Here is a 25,736-nt window from a genome sequence, read left to right on the forward strand (position 1 = left end):
CTGTCTCCCGGCAAAGCTGGCAAGCCCGATGTAAAGAACCAATGAGGAGGGAGATCTTGAAATTCCAGCCAGTACCCCTGGGACTCAATATCTAGTACCCAGGGGTCCAGGCCGGACGACACCCAGACGTGACTGAAATGTCTGAGTCTCACCCCCACCTCCAGGCTGCGCTGTCCACCGTCATGCGGAGGACTTTGGCGCACCTGAAGCAGGCTTCTGTTCTTGGGAACCTGCTGCAGCAGGTTTCTTGGATTTTGGTCAGCCCCCTCTAAAGAAGTGTTGGCCGGTTTGGTCTTTCTTGGTTTAGAACCCCGAAAGGACTGAGATGCCGGTGAAGAAAAAAAGGTTTCTTCAGAGCAGGAGCTGCTGAAGGAAGAAAAGGGGACTTTCCCGCTGTAGCTGTGGAGATCCACGCATCCAATGCTTCCCCAAAGAGAGCCTGACCTGTGTCTGGTAGGTTCTCCACACCTCTCCCAGATTCTGCGCCGGCAGACCACTGGCGCAGCTACAGTCCTCGGCAAGCTGAGACGGACATGGAAGAAATTCCTACAGCCATTGAACCCAGGTCTTTCATGGATTCCACCATAAAACCTGCAGAATCCTGAATGTTACGGAGAAACAATTCAATGTCACTCTTATCTAACGTATCCAAATACTCAAGTAACGTGCCTGACCACTTTACTATAGCTTCGGAAATCCATACACAGGCAATAGTTGGACAGAGTATCGCCCCAGAAGCCGTGTATATGGATTTGAACGTAGTATCAATTTTGCCCGCTCCTTTAAGGCGGTTGATCCTGGGACAGGTAAAACCACCTTTTTTGAGAGTCTGGGTACAGATGCGTCCACTGTGGGTGGGTTTTCCCATTTTTTTCTTACCTCCTCAGGGAAGGGTAAAGCAACCAGAACCCTCCCAGGGATCTGGCATTTTTTCTCTGGATTTTCCCATGCTTTTTCAAAAATAGCATTTAATTCTTTGGACGCAGGGAAGGTTAGCGAGGCTTTCTTATTGTCAGTGAAGTAAGCCTCCTCAACCTGTTCAGGTGTTGTCTCAGTAATATTCAACACATCTCTAATAGCCTCTATCATCAATTGCACCCCTTTTGCAAGAGATGCGGCCCCCCTGAGCACGTCCCCATCACAGTCTGCTGTGTCAGAGTCGGTATCCGTGTCGTCTTGCATGATCTGGGCAAGAGCACGTTTGTGGGAACCCACAGAGGGGGGGCCTGAGGTAACAGAACCAGACCAAACTGCCATAGAGTTCTGTAAAACCTGAGTTGCAGATTCATTCTGAGCAACCCTAGCAGAAATCTGAGAAATCATAGTTTTGATAGAGGATAACCACTCCATCTCCCTTGCTGGTATCTGCGCTTCAACAGTGCAATCCTGATTACATGGAATGAGATCATCCTGAGGGGACATGTCCTCAGTTGCATATGACACAGAGTCCCTGGACATAGCTGACTGGAGACCCCAAACACTCCACACACACACACACACACACACACACACACACAGTAGGTTAGACAGTTTCCCTCCTGAGAATGGCAAGAGAGACACAGAGATCAGAGCCAACCCACTCACAGCACTGTTATATACAAAGGACACCCCTTATCAGCGCCCACTGTGTACTATAATAGTTTCACAGATCTAATTCACTGCCTCTACCCCCATCTACAACCCCCTGGTACCGCACAGGATAGCTGGAGTTTCTTGGAGGGACAGCTGTCAGCATCTGTGTACAGGAACTGCAGGCAGGAAAATGGCGCTGAACGCTGCTGGGTCTGCTCTGAGGAGAAGCTCCGCCCCTTGAAGATGGCGCGTCTTCCCGCACAAATTCTTTAAACTGGCCTGAGGACTCCGTTGCAAGGCGGGGGATTCCATCCCCTGTTGAGCGTCTGAGTACGGAGGATTGTGACGCTAGCCTGGGGATTCAGTCTCATGTTAGCGTCTGTGACCAGTGTAGGGTATTAAATCGCTGGCTCAGGACGCCCCTGAAAGCGCCAACACTGTGTGCCCCTGAGCCTTCCCGGAGCGCAGCTGCTCAGAGCTGCGCTCCTACCCTTGTGCCGCTATATCTCGCCTCTTCTGATCTTCTGGCTCTGTAAGGGGGTGGCGGCATGCTGCCGGGGTGAGCGATCCCCTGTGGCGGGGAACTTTCGATCCCCTCAGGAGCTCAGTTTCCTGTCAGCAGAGATAGTGGCTCAGACCCCGCAGGGTGGACACTACTCCCTCCCTTAATCCCTGGAAGCAGTGAGGCTGTTGCCAGCAGCCTCCGTGTAAAATAATAAACTCTAAAATTAAACTTTTACTAAAGAAGCTCTGTAGAGCTCCCCTAGCTGTGACCACCTCCTCCGGGCACATTTTCTAAACTGGGTCTGGTAGGAGGGGCATAGAGGGAGGAGCCAGCCCACACTCAAACTCTTAAAAGTGCCAATGGGTCCTAGAGGACCCGTCTATACCCCATGGTACTAATGTGGACCCAAGCATCCTCTAGGACGTAAGAGAAAACAGAATGCAATTTACTGTAAAGGTGAGAATTTTGGGTACTGAACTTCCTTACTAAATGTTGACACAATCTATATCCAATTCAGCAAGATATTCTAAGTAAGGAAATGCATTACTTTAACACAGGCACTGGATAACATTTAAGTAGAACAATTACTACACAGACTGGTGTACGAGAGCAGAAGTGTTTGCTAAAGGTTCATCAATTACTGAACCTAGCAAGAAACGGTGACCCTTCCCAACCCAAGAGGAGAAGGAAAAGAACCTGAGACCAAATAAACTTCCAGTGTCTCTATTGCTTGCCAGTGTGGTCAGGGACACAAGGTGATAGTCACTATCTTCAGACCACATTTTCCATCATGCAATGGCAAGGAGCATGTTGAATTTTGCAGAGAGTCACCCATTTACTTATATATGTGTATTCTCCTTCTCAATATAAAAAAAAACAAACATGTAGTGCTCCTGAGCCATATGAATGTTTTCACTGATGTTTTTGGAGTGCTTCAGTGATATATGGTTTGATACAGAACAATCCATGTAGCACACACGGCAAAACACACACATATACATACATTATATACTGTATATCACTCAGTAACTTACGCTTTCCTTGGCAGCAGATGCAAATTTACTGGCTCCCACTGTGAAATTGCTCCAACCCTGTAAGGGAAAATAAAGCAAATAATCACATACTATTGTATGCTGCAAATGCTAATTTGAGGCTATATAATAAGAATTTACTTACCGATAATTCTATTTCTCGGAGTCCGTAGTGGATGCTGGGGTTCCTGAAAGGACCATGGGGAATAGCGGCTCCGCAGGAGACAGGGCACAAAAGTAAAGCTTTTACAGGTCAGGTGGTGTGTACTGGCTCCTCCCCCTATGACCCTCCTCCAGACTCCAGTTAGGTACTGTGCCCGGACGAGCGTACACAATAAGGGAGGATTTTGAATCCCGGGTAAGACTCATACCAGCCACACCAATCACACCGTACAACTTGTGATCTAAACCAGGTTAACAGTATGATAACAGAGGAGCCTCTGAAAGATGGCTTCCTAAACAATAACCCGAATTAGTTAACAATAACTATGTACAAGTATTGCAGATAATCCGCACTTGGGATGGGCGCCCAGCATCCACTACGGACTCCGAGAAATAGAATTATCGGTAAGTAAATTCTTATTTTCTCTATCGTCCTAAGTGGATGCTGGGGTTCCTGAAAGGACCATGGGGATTATACCAAAGCTCCCAAACGGGCGGGAGAGTGCGGATGACTCTGCAGCACCGAATGAGAGAACTCCAGGTCCTCCTTTGCCAGGGTATCAAATTTGTAAAAATTTACAAACGTGTTCTCCCCTGACCACGTAGCTGCTCGGCAGAGTTGTAATGCCGAGACCCCTCGGGCAGCCGCCCAAGATGAGCCCACCTTCCTTGCGGAATGGGCCTTAACAGATTTAGGCTGTGGCAGGCCTGCCACAGAATGTACAAGTTGAATTTTGTTACAAATCCAACGAGCAATCGACTGCTTAGAAGCAGGTGCACCCAACTTGTTGGGTGCATACAGTATAAACAGCGAGTCAGATTTTCTGACTCCAGCCGTCCTTTAAATGTATATTTTTAAGGCTCTGACAACGTCCAACAACTTGGAGTCCTTCAAGTCGTCTGTAGCCGCAGGCACTACAATAGGCTGGTTCAGGTGAAACGCTGATACCACCTTAGGGAGAAAATGCGGACGCGTCCGCAGCTCTGCCCTATGTCGAATGGAAAATTAAATAAGGGCTTTTATAAAACAAAGCCGCCAGTTCAGATACTCTCCCGGCCGAAGCCAGGGCCAGTAACCTAGTCACTTTCCATGTGAGATATTTCAAATCCACATTCTTTAGTGGTTCAAACCAATTGGATTTGAGGAAATCTAAAACTACATTTAGATCCCACGGTGCCACCTTAGGCACCACAGGAGGCTGTATATGCAGTACTCCTTTGATAAAAATCTGGACCTCAGGGACTGAGGCCAATTCTTTTTGGAAGAATATTGATAGGGCCGAAATTTGAACCTTAATAGATCCCAATTTGAGACCCATAGACAATCCTGATTGCAGGAAATGTAGGAAAACGACCCAGTTGAAATTCCTCCATCGGAGCACTCCGCTGCTCGCACCACGCAACATATTTTCGCCAAATACGGCGATAATGCTTCGCGGTGACTTCCTTCCTTGCCTTTATCAAGGTAGGAATGACTTCTTCTGGAATGCCTTTTCCTTTTAGGATCTGGCATTCAAACGCCATGCCGTCAAACGCAGCCGCGGTAAGTCTTGAAAAAGACAAGGACCCTGCTGAAGCAGGTCCCTTCTCAGAAGTAGAGGCCACGGATCGTCCGTGACCATCTCTTGAAGTTCCGGGTACCAAGTCCTTCTTGGCCAATCCGGAGCCACTAGTCTTACTCCTCTTTGCCGTATAATCCTCAATACCTTTGGTATGAGAGGCAGAGGAGGAAACACATATACGGACTGGTACACCCAAAGTGTTACCAACGCGTCCACAGCTATTGCCTGCGGATCTCTTGACCTGGCGCAATAACTGTCCAGTGTCTTGTTGAGGCAAGACGCCATCATGTCCACCATTGGTTTTACCCAACGGTTTAATAGCATGTGGAAAACTTCTGGATGAAGTACCCACTCTCCCGGGTGAAGGTCGTGTCTGCTGAGGAAGTCTGCTTCCCAGTTGTCCACGCCCGGGATGAATACTGCTGACAGTGCTATCACGTGATTCTCCGCCCAGCGAAGGATCCTGGCAGCTTCTGCCATTCTGTTTCTTGTGCCGCCCTGTCTGTTTACATGGGCGACTGCCGTGATGTTGTCCGACTGGATCAACACCGGTCTTCCTTGAAGCAGAGGTTCCGCCTGGCTTAGAGCATTGTAGATTGCTCTTAGTTCCAGAATGCTTATGTGAAGAGACTTTTTCAGGCTCGACCACACTCCCTGGAAATTTCTTCCCTGTGTGACTGCTCCCCAGCCTCTCAGGCTGGCATCCGTGGTCACCAGGATCCAATCCTGCATGCCGAATCTGCGGCCCTCCAATAGATGAGCCTCCTGCAACCACCACAGAAGGGATACCCTTGTCCTCGGCGACAGGGTTATCCGCAGGTGCATCTGAAGATGCGACCCTGACCATTTGTCCAACAGATCCCTTTGCATGGAATCTGCCGAAAGGGATTGCTTCGTAAGAAGCTACCATTTTTTCCCAGGACTCTTGTGCATTGATGTACAGACACCTTTCCTGGTTTTAGGAGGTTCCTGACCAGGTCAGATAACTCCTTGGCTTTTTCTTCGGGAAGAAAAACCTTTTTCTGAACTGTGTCCAGAATCATCCCCAGGAACAGCAGACGAGTTGTCGGCATTAATTGGGATTTTGGAATATTCAGAATCCATCCGTGCTGCTTTAGCACCTCTTGAGATAGTGCTAAACCCATCTCTAGCTGTTCTCTGGACCTTGTCCTTATTAGGAGATCGTCCAAGTATGGGATAATTAATACGCCTTTTCTTCGAAGAAGAAATATTATCTCGGCCATTACCTTTGTAAAGACCCGAGGTGCCGTGGACAAACCAAACGGCAGCGTCTGAAACTGATAGTGACAGTTTTGTACAACGAACCTGAGGTACCCCTGGTGTGAGGGGTAATTGGAACGTGGAGATACGCATCCTTGATGTCCAAGGATACCATAAAGTCCCCTTCTTCCAGGTTCGCTATCACTGCTCTGAGTGACTCCATCTTGAACTTGAACTTCTTTATGTACAGGTTCAAGGACTTCAGATTTAGAATAGGCCTTACCGAGCCATCCGGCTTCGGTACCACAAAAAGAGTGGAATAATACCCCTTCCCTTGTTGTAGAAGAGGTACCTTGACTATCACCTGCTGAGAATACAGCTTGTGAATGGCTTCCAAAACCGTCTCCCTTTCTGAGGGGGACGTTGGTAAAGCCGACTTCAGGAAACGGCGAGGTGGCTCTGTCTCTAATTTCAACCTGTACCCCTGAGATATTATCTGCAGGATCCAGGGATTTACCTGCGAGTGAGCCCACTGCGCGCTGTAATTTTTGAGACGACCGCCTACCGCCCCCAAGTCCGCTTGCGAAGCCCCAGCGTCATGCTGAGGCTTTTGTAGAAGCCGGGGAGGGCTTCTGTTCCTGGGAAGGAGCTGCCTGTTGCTGTCTCTTCCCTCGTCCTCTGCCTCGTGGCAGATATGAATAGCCCTTTGCTCTCTTATTTTTAAAGGAACGAAAAGGCTGCGGTTGAAAAGTCGGTGCCTTTTTCTGTTGGGGAGTGACTTGAGGTAGAAAGGTGGATTTCCCGGCCGTAGCCGTGGCCACCAAATCCGATAGACCGACCCCAAATAACTCCTCTACGCATCGCCTGTCCACTGTCGTGTCCATAAAGCTCTTCTGGCCGAAATGGACATAGCACTTACCCGTGATGCCAGTGTGCAGATATCTCTCTGTGCATCACGCATATAAAGAAATGCATCCTTTATTTGTTCTAACGACAGTAAAATATTGTCCCCGTCCAGGGTATCAATATTTTCGATCAGGGACTCTGACCAAACTACCCCAGCACTGCACATCCAGGCAGTCGCAATAGCTGGTCGTAGTATAACACCTGCATGTGTGTATATACCTTTTTGGATATTTTCCATCCTCCTATCTGATGGATCTTTAAGTGCGGCCGTCTCAGGAGAGGGTAACGCCACTTGTTTTGATAAGCGTGTTAGCGCTTTGTCCACCCTAGGAGGTGTTTCCCAGCGCTCCCTAACCTCTGGCGGGAAAGGGTATAAAGCCAATAACTTCTTTGAAATTAGCAGTTTTTTATCGGGGCACCCCACGCTTCATCACACACGTCATTTAATTCTTCTGATTCGGTAAAAACTACTGGTAGTTTTTTCACACCCCACATAATACCCTGTTTAGTGGTACCTGTAGTATCAGCTAAATGTAACATCTCCTTTATTGCCAAAATCATATAACGTGTGGCCCTACTGGAAAATACGGTTGATTCGTCACCTTCACCACCGGAATTAGTGCCTGTGTCTGGGTCTGTGTCGACCGACTGAGGCAAGGGGCGTTTTACAGCCCCTGACGGTGTTTGAGGCGCCTGGACAGGCACTAATTGAGTGTCCGGCCGCCTCATTTCGGCAAACGACTGCTTAAGCGAGTTGACGCTATCCCGTAATTCCACAAATAAAGGCATCCATTCTGGTGTCGACCCCCTAGGAGGTGACATCCTCATATTTGGCAATTGCTCCGCCTCCACACCAATAACGTCCTCATACATGTCGACACACACGTACCGACACAGCAGACACACAGGGAATGCTCTATACGAAGACAGGACCCACTAGCCCTTTGGGGAGACAGAGGGAGAGTCTGCCAGCACACACCAAAAAACGCTATATATGACAGGGATAGCCTTATGATTAAGTGCTCCCTTATAGCTGCTTTTATATTGATATATTGCCATTTATTTTGCCCCCCCTCTCTGTTATACCCTGTTTCTGTAGTGCAGTGCAGGGGAGAGACCTGGGAGCCTTCCTGACCAGCGGAGCTGTGACAGAAAATGGCGCCGTGTGCTGAGGAGATAGGCCCCGCCCCTTTTCCGGCGGGCTCGTCTCCCGCTATTTAGTACATTTAGGCAGGGGTAAATATCTCCATATAGCCTCTGGGGCTATATGTGAGGTATTTTTAGCCTTTTTAAAGGTTTTCATTTGCCTCCCAGGGCGCCCCCCTCCCAGCGCCCTGCACCCTCAGTGACTGCCGTGTGAAGTGTGCTGAGAGGAAAATGGCGCACAGCTGCAGTGCTGTGCGCTACCTTAAGAAGACTGCAGGAGTCTTCAGCCGCCGATTCTGGACCTCTTCTTGCTTCAGCATCTGTGAGGGGGCCGGCGGCGTGGCTCCGGTGACCATCCAGGCTGTACCTGTGATCGTCCCTCTGGAGCTTCATGTCCAGTAGCCAAGAAGCCAATCCATCCTGCACGCAGGTGAGTTCACTTCTTCTCCCCTCTGTCCCTCGTTGCAGTGATCCTGTTGCCAGCAGGAATCACTGTAAAATAAAAAAACCTAAGCTAAACTCTCTAAGCAGCTCTTTATGAGAGCCACCTAGAATTGCACCCTTCTCGGCCGGGCACAAAAATCTAACTGGAGTCTGGAGGAGGGTCATAGGGGGAGGAGCCAGTACACACCACCTGACCTGTAAAAGCTTTACTTTTGTGCCCTGTCTCCTGCGGAGCCGCTATTCCCCATGGTCCTTTCAGGAACCCCAGCATCCACTTAGGACGATAGAGAATATATATATATATATATATATATATATATATATATATATATATATATATATATATATATATATATACACACACATACATACTTAATTATTCTTTAAGGATTTTCATTAAAGTGTCATGGATACTAAGGGGCATATTTATTCAAAGACACGGCCAGCCCCCGATAAGGTTAACTTATCACCACAATTTGCGGCAATAAAGAATCCTTATTCACCTAGATGCATTATTAACGAGTCACTGGCAAGGGGCACCGATCAGTAAAAGTAAAGTGATTGCATCCGCTATTACTTTACTTTCTATTTCAGCCAGCTGTGCATGGTACATTGTTCATCGCATGTGTGAGTGGGCACCAGTAATGAGGGATCCTACTGATCCTTCTCAAAGAAGTTGTGGCATTAGCTGCCAGGGCCAAGTGGTAAATCTGACAGTTTTCGCAGCTCTGCTGTGGGAAATGGAAGGGCTGTGGATATGGACATATGGAGATATCTGCTGCGACCCCTCCATGGTAGATTGGGATTATATTTAATATTTGCGGGTAGTCCCTGAAAATTTTTGTTTTTGCACGTTCTACCACAAATATTTGATAAATAGGTCCCTAGATATTACAACCATGAACTGAAAAATAAACTTGGCACAATCGGGGTATTCAATTGTTTGAAATATTCAGTTGGGTGTCTGTTTTTTGCTATCTAATAGACAGGAAAAAACAGACACCCAATCGACTTTTCAAACACTTGAATTCCACCCAATGAGTCTGTCTTTACTTTACAGACATACTGACAAGGTATGACACTGGAAAAAAAACAGTGCTTCATCCATTAGAGTGGGAAAAACCTATTGTACATTAATTTTTCTTTTTTTTTTTTTTTTTTAAAGTGTACTAACAAAATTTATATTTAAGTGTAAACAAATCACTACTACAGAATCAATTTGGAAAAGTCAGATTTTGAGCAACTTAAAATTATGCTACATAAATTTATATTGAAAAATCTTAACATACCGAGTACAAAGAGGTCATTGCATTGTTCAGGAAATCATCATCTTTTTTGGGAGGATTCACCGTGTTCCCAAAGCCGACATATCGGTTCTCCTGGTTTCCAACACCACTGCCACTGGAAAACAATAGTTTTACTGCAGCCATATAGATATCAGATTCATAGCTCATACAGAGATGTGTAGATGTATACACTTCATCTCTGCGCACCTCAGTAATTAGAAGCACTCTCTTGTTGTATGCCTGGAGTGCTGATTCAGTTGAGAGAAAAAAAATGTATACCAAATGAACTTAACTACACCATGTCCAATATAAAATACATCTACTAACAAAGTAATTTACAAAACTGCACCAATGTCCACTTCTTTGCTTAAATCCAAACCGATCACTCCTATCTATCCAACATCTGCAACTCTGGACCACAATCATTACTTGATCCCATTCCAGATTACAGGACTTTTCACGCTGCACCCACTCGTGGGCACACGACTTTCCTCCATCCACCAGAACTTCAATTCCATAAAAACTCACTTTGTTAGACAAGCTTACCAGACTAAAGAACAAACTTCTTAATCTCAAATATGAAATCTGTAGCATTTACCCTGATGTATCACATTTGTTTTTATTCATAAATATCTACAAAGTATAAGATTTAAATACACACACTAATAGTTACATATCTATATACAGTGGTGGAAGTGAGCCAGTATACATACACACCACCACTTGTCCTCCTGTTTCACATATAATACTATCAAATACTATTCAATTATATATTACATACTGCCACATCTACATTTCCACTATGATCAAAATATCATGTTTAACTAAAAACAACCTTGCAGACAAATTAAGGCTATGGCTAATGGAGTTAACTAGGGATATCGGGAGACGTCTGGAGGCTTACCTCCTGTTTTCAACCGCAGTACTATACTGCGAGTAATTGAATACCGGCCTGAATATTATACTTTAAAGTTTACCTATATGCACCTATTATCTAACGATAACAAAACAGCAGTGATGGAAAATGAAATAAAAGAAACTGAAAATGTTACGTTTATTTGAGATGTAGCAAACAGACATACTGTATGGGAGGTGACCCCAATAACGGTTATCATATCCATGTGGAGGGTTTAACTAGGCACCTGATTATAAGAGACTTTGAGATCTATTTACTAAGCTTTAGATGGAAATAAAGTCCACGGAGATAAAGTACCAACCAATCGGCTCCTAACTGACATGTCACAGGCTGGGTTTGAAAAATGACAGTGAGGAGCTGGTTGGCTGGTACTTTATCTCCATTGACTTTATCTCTATCCAAGGCTTAGTAAATAGACCCCTTTATCACTATTGGGACATTCACATTGTTTAACAGGATTACACGACTGCTTGAGATTTTCTTTTCATGTTATACCCATATTTCCTCTGGTAAATTTGTGCTTGCATAGTTTCTGTTGGAACTCTTGAAGTTCCTCTATCAGAGTGAATACGCTGCATTGATTTGAGCACTGAAAGTTGCTCACTGTTTTTTTTTTTAAGACATAGGGCCAGATGTAATGTCGGCCAAACTCTGACTTTTTTTTAAAGGTACAATCACTTACAAGGCATGGTTTTTGCTTTTTAAATGATTGCCCATTTAAAAAAAAACTTCCAAGTTCGTCCGGCATCCCTCACGGGCATCGAACTTGGGCAGCATTACATCATGCCCAACGTGTAAGTTTCATAAGTACATGTTATTTGTGTCATGTAGTGATTGAAGAATGCATTTAAATGGTTTATCTTCAGAACAAAAGGTGCTAAAACTGAATAAAACACTGACTGTACCATAAAGTGCAGACACAGAAAAAACTCCAACTCTAAGGAGTATATTTATGGTGCGGGTTTATAGCACTATATTTGTATCACGTTGTTGCCAATAGCAACCAATTGGATTCTATCATCTTCTAGAAGGCGCTAGATAAATGAAAAAGTACAATCTAATTGGTCGCTATGCGCAACATCTCCACTTCTATAAACCTGCACCTTAGTAAACATACCCCTAAGAGTGCTGAAGTGAAGGTCAGTACCATCAGGTTTCTTGGTACTGCTCACAGGAGTACAGTTGATATTGGGCCAAATTTGCCACAAGTCCTGTGTGTAGGAACAAAAGGACGACCAATTTCTATACGTTACATACTGAATAGGACAGAAAGCAGATTCTGTTGGATGCCGATAGTGTAAGTAGTCACCGTCTAACCATGCTAATGTAGCGCTAACAGATCAGGAAATTTGTCCCGAGCACTGAAACAAATTGTATCCTCTTAAAAGACAGATAAGCATACTCAGTACAGACGTTAAGGCAACTGAAGGAGGTAGCAAATGATTTTCACTTAATCAACTGAGGACATTGCACCTGAGGAAGCAGGTTGAGTTTTAAAACTGTAGGGATTACTCTCTGCTGTAGTCTTGTTTTACTTTATTTTTTCTTTCCCTGACACAATCTTAAACAGCCATTCGTTAGACTGTAGAATACCCTGTGGAGAAGTATTTAAAGAAGAAATAATGCATGGAAATAGACAGGAGTATAGAAAAAGCTCAAGATGCAAAGATCAATAGGGCCAGGAAATTACCTCTGATAGGAATTGACATCATCGTTCAACCAGTCCTCAAAAGCTTTGTCTCCAAAGGCAGCTCCTGTGTGGCCACTTCCTGCATTTGAGCTGCATACAGAACAGTCAGTGATACACATGCTGGTTTGCCTTAAGCCCAACATAACAGATAAATTCACATGGAAAACCAGAAAATTACCGATGAGATGAACCACCCATCATCTTTGGCTGAGGAGGAGTCCAGTTTTGTGCAGGTGATGTCTCCTCAGACCACTCTCGTCCTTCAGATAAAGTTGCAATCTGGACACGTGATATACAAATAAGTATTAATCTTGCTAAACTGTGACAAGACACCAGAAAGACCATAACATCCATAGACGCACCTTGTCCCGATAAAGAGCTGCTACTTTGCTGTCGTATTTCTCCTGCAAGCTCCAGCATGGGTCGTAGTCCTCCTGAGTTTCCAGGAACTGGCGAAACTTGCCGTTGCCTCCAACCTTCATCTTTTCCAGCTCTACATCCTTCCACTTGTCCATAGTCACCGAGCGCACAAAGCTATGAGGGAATTGGAGAAGTAACAGCTGCTGGTGGAGGAGGCCTCAAAGTTTAACAGTATTAAGCAAGTATTCCTAGGAGAATCATTAAGTATGTTTTAGGTCATTGCCTCCCCAAACTATAATTTTCTTTTGTTTTCTTTTTAAATCTGCTTAATAAAGGTGATGCTTCTCTTTTTTTGAATTATAATTGAGCAATGTAAAGTCAGTTTAATAAACTTCACATCAAACACTATAAATTAGAAAATGATCGATACAGGTGTAAACATAAACAGTGGCATTACCAGAAGTGCTACAGGAACAAAAACTGGCAAGCAGTGCTATATCATTTCAGCTATTAATCCTACAGGGCACAGGTTCTCAAACTCTGTCCTCAGGACCCCACTCAGTGCATGTTTTGCAAGTCTCCTCACAGAATCACAAGTGAAATGAATAGTCCACCCATGGACCTTTTAAAATGTGTCAGTGAGTAATTAATACACCTGTGCACCTGCTGGGTTACCTGCAAAACATCCACTGTGTGGGGTCCTGAGAACCGAGTTTGAGAACCTGTGCTATAGGGCATCTTTTAATTAAGGACTTCTTCTTAGAGCAGTGCAGTGTCCATACCAATTAGTGACAAAGGGATAAAATACTTACATTTTAATTTAGGTATTTGAACAAAGCTGAAGTGCAAAGTAAGAATTATCATGAACAATATATATGAAGACAACGGTTAAATTTACTAATATGGGTTGTTGCCTATTGCAACCAATACGATTCCAGGTATTATCTTCAAGAAGGTGCTACATAAATGAGAAGTAGAATCGGATTGGTTTATATGGTTAAATAAAACTCCCATCTTAGATAATATACTCCTTAATGTTTTAGGCGAAAGAGTCAAATGGAATTAGTAGTCATTATATGGCACAGGGTCAGAGACAGATCTGTGTCACATCCTGCAGTACAGTGGCTCTCTTGCACAACCACATATGGCGCAACCAGGACTGTTACCTGAGGTGGACTCCCAGCCCCCGATGCTTTCCAGAGCACTCCAGGCACACCCAGATGCCATAAGTCACACTGACCCATTGAGGATTAAAGGCTCCACATTCAAAGCAGGTCTGAAAATTAATGATATAACACCATGGTTACTACTAAAAACAAATGTCATACACAGGAAAAGGAGATTTATGGTAAGACTTACCATTGTTAAATCTCTTTCTGTTAGGTACACTGCATTCCACAGGGAATAACATTGGGGGTGTAGAGTTGGATATTGATCCGAGGCATCAACAGGCTAAAGCTTTGACTGTTCCCAGGATGCACTGCACCGCCTCCTCTATAGCCCCGCCTCCAGGCACTGGAGCTCAGTTTTGTTAACCAGTCCAATGCAGTAGCAGGTAAGAAAAACAGTAGATGTTAGTCACACAGACCCACATTCTCACAACAGAAGGGACTGGCAGCTAATGCCATACAAACCCAAAGAAGCTAAGTAGGTCAGGGTGGGCGCCCTGTGGAATCCAGTGTACATCGCAGAAAGAGATTTAACAATGGTAAGTCTTACCATAAATCTCCTTTTCTGCTGCGTGGTACACTGGTATTCCACAGGGAATAACATCGGGGATGTCCTAAAGCAGTTCCTCATTGGAGGGGACGCACTGTAGCGGGCACAAGAACCCGGCATCCAAAGGTAGCATCCTAGGAGGCGGAAGTATCAAAAGCATAGAACATGATGGATGAGGACCACATAGCAGCCTTGCACAATTGTTCAGCGGACGCGGCACGGTGGGCCACCCAAGAAAGTTCAACAGACCTAGTAGAATGAGCCTTAATAACAGCAGGAGCTGGGAGTCCAGCCTGTGCATAAGCTTGTGCAATTACCATTCTAATCCACATGGCCAAGATCTGCTTAATTGCAGGCCAGCTACGTTTGTGAAAACCAAAAAAGTACAAAAAGAGAATCTGATCTCCTGATAGAGGCAGTCCTTTTTACATATATACGGAGAGTCTGTACCATATCCAAAGACTGCTCTTTGGAGGACAAACCAGGAGAGATAAAGGTCGGGACCACAACCTCTTGGTTAAGGTGGAAGGATGACACCACCTTAGGTAGATAACCAGGGTGAGTTCTAAGAACTGCCCGGTCACGGTGAAAAATCAGAAAGGGTGGACGACAGGACAAAACGCCTAAATCTGACACCCTCCTAGCAGAGGCAATAGCCAACAGAAAAATTACCTCAAGTGTAAGGCATTTAAGGTCCACAGACTCAAGAGGTTCAAACGAGAGACTCTTGAAGGGCATTAAGAACAGACAGATTCCCATGAAGCCACAGGAGGGACATAGGGAGGCTGAATCCGTAGTAGACCCTGATTGAATGCATGAACGTCAGGAATAGATACAATTTTTCGCTGAAACCACACCGACAAGGCAGAAATGTGAACCTTGAGGGAGGCCAGCTGAAGTCCTAAATCCAGGCCTTGTTGCAAAAAAGCCAGAAGTCTGGAAGTACTAAACTTGTATGCATCGCAATTCTTAGCAGCACACCAGGTGAAGTAAGAATTCCAGACCCTATAATAAATCCATGCAGAATCCGGTTTGCGGGCCTACAACATAGTTTGAATAACCGCCTCAGAAAATCCTTTGGCCCTCAGGAGTGAAGCTGCAAGAGCCACGCCGTCAAAGCCAGTCTTGTCAGGTCCTGGTAAACACAAAGGCCCTGAACGAGGAGGTCTGGGCGTTGAGGAAGTAAAAGACGACGCTCGATCGAGAGACCCTGCAGGTCTGAGAACCAATGCCGTCTGGGCCACGCTGGAGTGACTTCTTGCTTGAACTTCCCGTAGTACCCTGAGCAGGAGTGACATTGGAGGGAACAAGTATGGCAGCCGAAAGTTCCATGGAATTGCCAGTGCGTCCAGGAACGCTGCTTGAGGATCCCTTGTCCTTGCTCTGAAGACCTCAACCTTGTGATTGTGTCGAGACACTATCAGGTCTATATCTGGTAGACCCCACTTCTCCACAAAGAGTTGGAAGACCTCCGGATGAAGACTCCACTCCCCGGCGTGTACGTCCCAATGACTGAGGAAGTCCGCTTCCCAATTGAATGAATGAACACGGACGATATTGCTGGCAGATGGCGTTCCGCCCATCGAAGAATTTTTGACACTTTCATCATTGCCATGCGGCTTCGAGTGCCGCCTTGATCATTTATGTACGCCACCGTGGTGGCATTGTCTGATTGTACTTGAACAGGCCTGTTCTGTATGAAAGGCAGGGCCAGTGTCAACGCATTTAACACTGTCCGCAATTCCAGAATGTTTATAAGGAGGAGAAATTCCTCCTTGGTACACTGACCCTGGAGAGAGTGTTGCTCCAACACCGCAACCCAACCCCGCAGACTGGCATCTGTCGTTAGGAGGATCCAGTTGAAGCTCCAGAAGGGATGACCCCTGCTCAATTGTTCGTCCTGTAGCCACCAACTCAGTGACAGACGAACCTCCGGAGTCAAGGAGATCATTTGAGACCTGATCCAGTGAGGCAAGCCATCCCATTTAGGAAGGATTAACCTCTGCAGAGGGTGGAAATTAAAGTGAGCATACTCTACCATGTCGAAAGCAGACACCATGAGGCCTAATACTTGCATCGCTGAGTGTATCAACACTCTTTAGCGAGAGAGGAAGCATCTGATTCTGTCCTGAAGTTTCAGGGCCTTCTATGGAGACAAGAACAAACGTTGGTTGTGTGTGTACAGTAATGCCCCCAGGTGCACCATGCTCTGAGCAGGGACCAGTGAGGATTTCTTCCAGTTGATGAGCCACCCGTGGGCTTCTAGGAATTGGACCGTCGGTTCCAGATGACGAGGGATAACCTCTGGGGAGTTCGCCAGGATCAACAAGTCGTCCAGATACGGCAGGATCCTGATACCCCGACGGCGTAGAAGGGCCGTCGTGTCCGCCATGATCATGGTAAAGATCCAAGGAGCTGTAGTCAGTCCCAAAGGCAAAGGCTTGGAACTGATAATGAAGGTTGCCAATAGCAAGCCGAAGATATTGCTGATGCGACATGGCAATAGGTATGCGTAGGTAAGCATCCTGTATGTCCAGGGATACCATATAGTCCTTGGGTTCCAAAGCCAGTACAACAGAGCGCAGAGTTTCCATACGGAATTTGGACACCCTCACAAATTTGTTCAAAGATTTGAGGTTGAGTATAGGCCGGGAGGATCCATTCGGCTTCAGTACTAGAAACCGCGTTGAATAGTACCCCCTGCTTCTCTGAGACAGAGGTACCGGCACTATCACTCCTGTATCCAAAAGGGATTAGACAACCAAATGCAAAGTTTGTGCTTTTACCGGATCCGAAGGGATAATCATTGAGCAAAACTGGCGATGGGGACGTCTCTTGAAATATCGCGTACCCGTGAGACCCAGGCGTCCGAAGTGGTCTTTAACCATACCTGGGTGAACTGCAGAAGTCTGCCTCCCACCCAGGGGTCCCCCAGGGGGAGGCCCGCCCCGTGATGCAGCAGGCTCATCTGGTTTGGAAGCAGGCTGACGGGCGACCCAAGAATGTTTAGATTTGGACTTAGAGGATTTGGAAGTGCGAGCCTGTCTCGGGCACGCCTGACCCTTTGCTTTTCCTGGAGGTCGCAAGGAACAAATAGTAGTACTCTTAGCCTTCGGAACTGAAGGATAAGTACTTGGGAGAAACACAGTCTTGGTCGACGCCAACTCACAATCTTGTTTAGATCATCTCCAAACAGTATATCTCCCTTAAAAGGGAGCACCTCCAAGGTCTTTCTAGAGGCCAGGTCCACCGACCAGGAGCGTAACCACAGAATCCGGCGAGCCAGGATAGACGTAGTAGATGCCTTGGCCACCATAACACCTGCATCAGAGGCCGCCTCCTGATTATAGTGGGAGGCTGTGGTAATATATGACAGATATTGTCTGGCAATGTCAGAAAAATTCAGAGGTAGCTCTTCCTCAATTCCTTGAACCCATGCTTCAATGCCTTTTGCAGCCCAAGAGGCTGCCATAGTGGGTCTATGTACAGCACCTGTAAGAGTGTAAATAGACTTCAAGTAACCCTCCACACACTTATCCGTCGGTTCCTTTAAAGAGGTGACGGTGGTGATAGGCAGAGTAGATGACACCACAAGATGGGCTACATGCGAGTCCACTGGTGGCGGGGTTTCTCACTTGTTACTCAACTCCGCAGAGATAGGATAACGAGCTAGCATCTTTTTAGACAGGGGAAATGTATTTCCTGGAGAAGACCAGGATTCTTTTTTTATTTTTTTATTTACATTTTTATTGATTTTTCTAGACAAACCAAAAACATTGGAGTACATAAGTATGCTCTATGTGTATACAGATAAAAACCAGCGAATGTTGTATGCATCAACAGACATACATAAATAAAGTTGCAAACAGCTACAAGTTATACATAACGATTGTCGTGACTTCTTTTCATTTGTTCATACAATATTGTTACATTAAGTGACCAGATATCAATGCGGGGCAGAGACACGAGTCCCCTGGTAGAGTGGAGACGATAACCACCTATCCCATATCTTGTAAAATTTATCCGGGGCTTTCCTATAAATATAAACAAACTTTTCATGGGACACAGAGTTCACTAACGGAGTCCATTTATTAATATCGGGGCCCGTAGTCGCCATCCATGAGCGTGCTATCAATACTTTGGCCAAAGCGCATAAGTTAAGAATATATCTTTTAGAATGTGCATCCAATATCTCCTCATCTATAACCCCAAGGATACACACAATGGGGGTAAACACGTCAAGGGGGATTCCCGTAGAGGCCACCAACCGTGTCCCCGCCTGCCAAAAGTCCTGCACCACCGGGCAAGCCCACAATAGATGCCAGAAGGTACCGTCCGGAGAGGCGCACTTCGGGCACCTAGAGTCACTCCGCCCCCCTATGCTGACAAGACAGGTGGGAGTGATATAGACTCTGTGTAATATAAACAAGTGTATCTGTTAAAAATGAGCCAAGGTGGTAGCAGTACGTGAGGTCCCCAAGGCCTCCTCCCAAATATCTAGGGTAACCGGTCCCAAATCCGCTTCCTATTTAGATTTAAGGTGTGAGAAACTGTCAGAATGATGGGCACAGAGCAGAGCGGAGTAGAGAGCAGAAACTGTTCCGGAGCCCAGAGTATCAGCCAGGAGCAGGTGAACCGGTGACTTCCGAAGGAGAGGTGGAGCAGCACCAAACAGAGACGCGCATTGCGTGGCGAAGCTGAATATATCTATAATAATAGGATGCGGGTATATTAAACTCAAGCTGCAGTTGTCCAAAAGAAATAAATGTGCCCGAGGCGTACAAATGATTGAGGGAGCAAACACCCCAGCGTCCCCACACCGATCCCATTTGTAGGGACGTGAAGTGAGTAAGAGCACGAGTGTGCATCAAATGGGGTGTCGGGATCCCATCCCTCCCCAAAATAGAATGTACCTGCTCCATACTATAATCGCTTGTTTAACCAACGGCATCTTAAGGAGTGCAACATTATCACAAAGTAGGAGCTGCAGGGGTGACAAATTGATTCCAGATGCTAGTAATACAGTAGAGATTAATAAATCTCCAGACGAGTCGGAGACCCAAGGAATTAGGTGGAATAACTGAGCCGCTGTCACTGGCCTAGACTGAGGGTGTTGTGAACTCGGGGATTCTTCCGATGGTTGGGAAGAGGAACCACAACTGAGCTGGAAAAGGGGAGGCCTAATATAGGATTTCCTCATACAGGACGCCGACAGTGGAGTTTGATGAAATATTAAAGAGCTTTATTGCAGAGGAAAACAACTTAAAGTCAAATGCCAGAAAGGAAGAAATTAGGGAAATGTCCAGACCCACTGAAGGGTTTTAGTGAGCAGTATTAGAGATGCTGGTAATTGAAGAAACTGTGGGTGATGTTTAAAATGAACTGATAACTGGTGGAACTTATAAATGATGATTAATAGCACAGATGGTTGAAGAACTTGTGAGCGCTGACAGAGACGCTGGTGATGTGAGGAACTGAAGTGCAGGGGTTTGAGACGCTGTTGGTGCAGGGGTTTTAGACGCTGTTGATTTGCAGAACTTGAGAACGGAGACTGAGACGCTGATGATGTGAGGAATTGAAGTGCAGGTGTTTGAGACGCTGTTGGTGCAGGGGTTTTAGACGCTGTTGATTTGCAGAACTTGAGAACGGAGACTGAGACGCTGATGATGTGAGGAATTGAAGTGCAGGGGTTTTAGACGCTGTTGGTTTGTAGAACTTGAGAACGGAGATTTAGGCCCGCAGCCACGCTGATTCCTAGGAGCACTGGTGACTGGAACACAGAGAGATATACCGGCCGCTGAATACACTGGAACCGGTGCAGCGAACTGGTAGCTGGAAATGCCGGAGACACTGGAGTACAACCGCAGAGATCCTTGCCGGGAACAAGAGCGCTGGCATCTACGTCAGGGAAAGACGATACTCAGGCACTGAAGCTCTGTCTGGCGCCTGACTTTGAATCTCCCGCCAGCGCTGGATTGGCGGACCAGTTTGATGACGTCACCTGCCCCCCGTCCACGTGAAACCGGGTGTCATGACGGCGCCCATGCCCCGGAGAACCGCCGGAAGCCGCGCCAGCCAGACGCCGGAGCCCGTGGCCTACCGAAGGCAAAGGCCGCAACACCAACCAGCAGACGCGCAGGGGTAAGCGCGGCGAACGCCGCCTCTGATGTGCGACAGCCGCTAAGTAATAGATTCTAATTTTAGGAAGGGCCAGACCACCCGAGTCCCGAGGTCTAGTTAGGGTATCTATTTTAATCTGAGATCTACTGTTGGACCACACCAGTGATGACAAGAGACCATCTATGATACCAAATAATCTCTGGGGGAGATAAACAGGGGAATGTTGGAGGACATACAGCATTTTAGGTAATACAACCATTTTAATGAGGTTTATCCTACCCGTGACAGTAAGTGGCAGTTTACTCCACACCCTAACATGAGACCGTAGATAGTCCATTTGTGGACGTATATTCAGATCAATAAATTGCGAGGACCGGTTGGTGATCCATACCCCCAAGTATTTAAAAGAATCAACCCAGCGAAGCGGCAGGTCCCCGGGGGGGCAGGCAGTACAGGGGCCTCTAAGCGGAAGGACACAGGACTTGTCCCAGTTAATGGACAACCCAGAGAATCCCCCAAAAGTGTCAATTACTTCCAAGATATGAGGCATAGTGGTAAAGTAATCAGATACAAACAGAATATCATCTGCATTAAGAGCAATTTTGTCTGTCCTGCCACCCAACCGGAAGCCCGCCACCCGCGGGGAGGATCTAACAATACAGGCCAAAGCAAATAGGATCGGGGACAACGGACAACCCTGTCTCGTCCCTCTTTGTAGAGAGAAAGAGGAGGATATGTGGCTGTTAACAGAAACCCTAGCCTTGGGTGCAGAGTAAAGCAGCTGAACTAATTTTTTAAAAATAGGTCCAATACCAAATCGGTCCAATGTCCCCCATAAGAAGCCCCACTCCACTGAATCAAATGCCTTAGCAGCGTCTAGAGAAACAATAGCTAAGGAGCGGGACCCCTCATGAGGGGCCTGGAGGTGCGTGTAGAGTCTACGTAGATTAGGTAAAGTGGACCGGCCCGGCATGAACCCTGATTGGTCCTCATGTATCAATTGTAGAATCACAGCGTTGAGCCTTGTCGCCAGTATTTTAGCTAAGATCTTAACGTCAGTTGTTAACAAGGAAATTGGACGATAAGATTCGACTCCTGTTGGGTCCTTATCCGGTTTAAGGAGTACTATAATTAGGGCCTCTGCCATAGAGTCAGGCAACCTACCCTGCACAAATAAGTTATTATATATATCAAGGAGTTTAGGGCCATAAAAAGGTAAGTGTTTTTTTATAGAGTTCCAGGTGCATTCCATCAAGACCCGGGGTCTTCCCTCCAGGAAAAGAGTTAACAGCGGATTCCACCTCAAGCAGCGTTAAGGGGGAGTCCAAAAACGTTATAGCGTCCAGGGACAGCGTGGGTAATGGAATATCAGCTAAATACATCTCTATTTCCGTCACGGTGTGGGTAAGCCAAGAGCTATACAGTAGTCTATAGTAATATACGAAGTCCCCCACAATATCGGGAGTATTAAAATGAGTCACATTATCATTGGTACAAATTACAGGCACAGTATTAGATGCCCTGTCCGCACTCGCCAATGTTGCCATAAAGCTACCAGGCCTGTCACCCGTTGCATAGTACGTGTGTTGGGCATAGAGCAGACGGTACTTAGCCTTATCAGCCAAGCAATCACGCCATTCAGCCTGCGCAAGCAACCACCTCTCCCTCGTAGTGTCAAGACCATTGGCCATATACTGAAGCTCCAGCCTCCTACATCCTGCCTCAAGGTCACGTTCGCCCTGGGCATAACCAGATTTCAAGACAGCCACTGTTTTGATCAGGGTGCCACGGACATATGCCTTAAAGGCATCCCATAAAACTGTGTTAGACACAGAGCCCTGATTTTCCAGCAAGAAGGCCTCCCACATCTCCACCAACTCCGCCAAAAGGAATTAAACCTCCAAAACTGTGCCCCCCTAACATCTCCCATGTCTAAACAGAGAATTACGGGGGAATGATCTGATATGCCCCTGGTAGCATACTGAACATCAATCAACCTTGGCAGCAGGCCTTTAGAGGTGAGGGCCAAATATATCCTGGAGAAGGATAAGTAGGTAGGGGAAAAGCATGTATACTGTCGTATGCCAGGATGGCGGACTCTCCACGCATCGACCAGGCCCAGACTGTCCACCAGCAGCGCAAAGTCCCTCCTACACACCACAGGAGCATCCGGAGACCGTCTAATTCTATCTAAAGCATGGTCGATGACGTTATTGAAGTCGCTAAGACAAACTATAGCAACATTCGGATATAGCGTAATAAACTCGGCTGCCTTTCTGAGAACCTCCGGGGAATAGGGGGGCGGTATATAAACAGCCAGGATAAGCAAAGACATAGAATAAACTTGACATTTTACAAAAACATATCTGCCCCACTGGTCCAGCTGGACCTGATTAAGGACAAACAGGACCGACCTTCGGACTAGAATTGATACACCCCGCGAATGCGACGTATGGGTGGAGTGGTATGCCCAGCCCACCCATGGTTTCTTAAGAGCCAGGACCTTTGCCCCCACCAGATGGGTCTCCATGAGGCAAATAATATCCGCACCATATTGTTTAAAGTGACGAAGCACTAGTGAACGTTTGACTTTATCGTTCAGCCCCCGGACATTCCAGGATAGAAATTTAAGTTGATTAGAGGCCATAAGTCAAGACAGAACAAAATATATGATCGGTCCCGCATATCCTCGACAGGCCAGCAACAACAACACTAGATGAAGTCGAAAAAAATCAAAGAACCCACAGCGTTTGCAACACATACAAGAAAAGAAAAAAGAAAACAAATAACAAAATACAATCCCTCCCTTCCTGCCCCCTTTCCCTGTACACCCACCTGAACTGAGGCATATCTTATCCCAATAAACTGTTCCCCTTAACAAAGAAAAAACAAACTATATCAACATAAAAGGGCAATGAATGAAATGACCAAAGACAAGGGCGTAGGTCCCCCACATAAGAAAAAAGTGTGGAGACCCCACCCCGAGCCCTAGATATAAACATCACTGAAATGAAAAAAAGAAACATTAGCAAAGGCAACGTAGCATTATGCGGGTAACATACTGCCACGCGGATATCAGCAAGAAACACCAGCCGAAACATAAGGATATATCAGACATTAAGGATCAGGAGCAAGCGCCCGCCTGGCCGGGGCCCAGCAATCCAGCCACAAGGCAGCGTCCAGAGGTGTAGCGAAGAATTTTGTTTCTCCGTCCGCCACCACCCTTAGCCTTGAAGGAAAAAGCATTGCATACTGTAGATTGAGTTCCCTGAGGCGTCTTTTAATCGGAACAAACTGTGCACGGTCCTTTTGCACCTCCAGCACAAAGTCAGGAAACACGGAGATTTTGGAGCCGTTCCACAACAGGGGACCCTTGGTGCGCACCAGAGATAGAACAGCATCCCGATCTCTGTAATGGAGAAATTTCGCTATGAGTGTGCGCGGTGGCGGCGGCCTGAAAGGAATTCTTTGAGCCCGTTCAACTGTGAAGAAAGGCGTAGAGGAGTCAGCCCCCAAATCATTTTTCAGCCAAGATTCAACGAACTGCTCCGGGGCAGTACCCTCCTTCTCCGGGAGCCCCACAAAGCGGACATTATTCCTCCTCAGTCTGCCTTCCATATCTAGCATCCTGCCTTTTATATCAGACAGCTGACCGTCAATGGCAGTAACACGGGAGCTAAGCGGTGAGATCTTATCCTCCAGCGTAGATGTTCGGGTCTCGACTTCCCCGACCCGTTCTCTCACTTTTTGGATATCATGATGAATTATGGTCAGGTCAGCCTGTACCTGGCCTATCTTGTCAGAGAGACGGGATTTGCTAGCCGCCAGGGCTTCCAACACTTTTTGGAGCACATCGTCAGAAGCGTCACCAGAGGAGGATGATTGACTGGGGGACACCGGTGGAGGGGTATCCCCACCCCCAGCTGGCGTCGCTGCATGCCTTCCAGGGGTATGCGAGTACCGGGCAAGCCGGGCTGCAGCAGATTTGTGATGATTCTTCACCATTTTTAGATATATTAGAATAAATCAGGATCGGTAGCTCAGTGAAGACCCAGCAGCAGCACAGAGATTGCAGAGCCCAGATTATTATAAATGCGTGCACAACTTGAAGCAGGAGGACACAATCACAGCACCTCATAAGACCATATAGCAGTCCAGAGCAGATCCAGGAGAGCGTACAGCAGGGATCTAGAGAGAAGGAGCACGGCCCCTACATTATGCAGTTCACCCAGGCAGCCCCAGGCCCTGTTGCACACAGGCAGCACAAGGGAGGATGGTGGGGTCGCGGGTAGCACAGCTCACAGCAGCGCTGGGTCAGTGTAGGAGAGTGGTGAGCAGGTTCCGGCAGGCCAAAGCAGCAGTCCCCCGTGAGAGCGGGTCCCGCGCGGCGCACACTGTAAGGGCGCACTGGAGAGCCGGGACCGGAAGTCACGGCACCATCTTAGGAGGCCAGGGGAGAGGAGACGCGGCGCTCAGATCCCCAGCAGTCAGCACCCGTCCGGCGGCCCGTTACAGCTCCACAGCAGCACGGCTCCTTCCCCCACCAGATAGGGTAAATTGGGCTTGGGGGGACCTCTCAGGATGTTGTAGACGGATGGATGAGAGTGGAGAGCACTCACGCCGAGCTGCTACTCCAAGTCCCGCTAGGCCACACACCCTCAGAAGACCAGGATTCTTGACGTGTGTCAATTAAATGGTCAGAATGTGGTAAAACTAATTTAGTAACCTTCTGACGTTTGAACTGATCAGGTTTTTAGACATATCAGGAGGGTCAATCTCATCATCAATCTGAAGAATCAGCTTGATAGCTTCCACTAAGTCAGGAACATCAACCTGTGTTGTAGAATCTTCATCAGAAGCAGCAGTATCAGCATCTGAAATATTAGTGGATTGTGAGGAAGAAATGGCCCGCTTAGATGACCCTTTGGTCCCAGTAGGGCGAGGGTTATGTTTTTGTTTAACCAAGGACTAATTTAACTGCTGTAACTGGGTTGACAGAGTATCCACCCATGGTGGATTAACTACAGGGACAAAATGTGGCTGTAATGGCACAGGAGGTCCCACAGGAGGGCGTAAGTCGTGTTACAAGTGTAGTC

At 46.7% G+C, this 25,736-nt stretch overlaps 1 protein-coding gene across 11 annotated transcripts in view; it reads right to left on the reverse strand.

The window, feature by feature from the left end:
* ARFGAP1 (ADP ribosylation factor GTPase activating protein 1) overlaps positions 1-25,736 on the reverse strand; it is a 59,159-nt gene that overhangs the window by 24,710 nt on the left and 8,713 nt on the right. For 9 of the 11 annotated variants that reach the window (XM_063959244.1, XM_063959252.1, XM_063959250.1 and 6 more), the window contains exons 3-8: positions 13,968-14,077; positions 12,804-12,975; positions 12,620-12,720; positions 12,442-12,531; positions 9,839-9,950; positions 3,112-3,168 (exon numbers count right to left, since the gene is read on the reverse strand). In XM_063959244.1, the coding sequence (XP_063815314.1) occupies positions 3,112-3,168; positions 9,839-9,950; positions 12,442-12,531; positions 12,620-12,720; positions 12,804-12,975; positions 13,968-14,077 (642 nt within the window). The remainder of the gene's footprint in view (positions 1-3,111; positions 3,169-9,838; positions 9,951-12,441; positions 12,532-12,619; positions 12,721-12,803; positions 12,976-13,967; positions 14,078-25,736) is intronic. The other 2 variants (XM_063959248.1, XM_063959246.1) reach the window with 1 other exon arrangement.

The sequence above is a fragment of the Pseudophryne corroboree genome, chromosome 3 (genome assembly GCF_028390025.1).
Source record: "Pseudophryne corroboree isolate aPseCor3 chromosome 3, aPseCor3.hap2, whole genome shotgun sequence".
NCBI classification, from domain to species: domain Eukaryota; kingdom Metazoa; phylum Chordata; class Amphibia; order Anura; family Myobatrachidae; genus Pseudophryne; species Pseudophryne corroboree.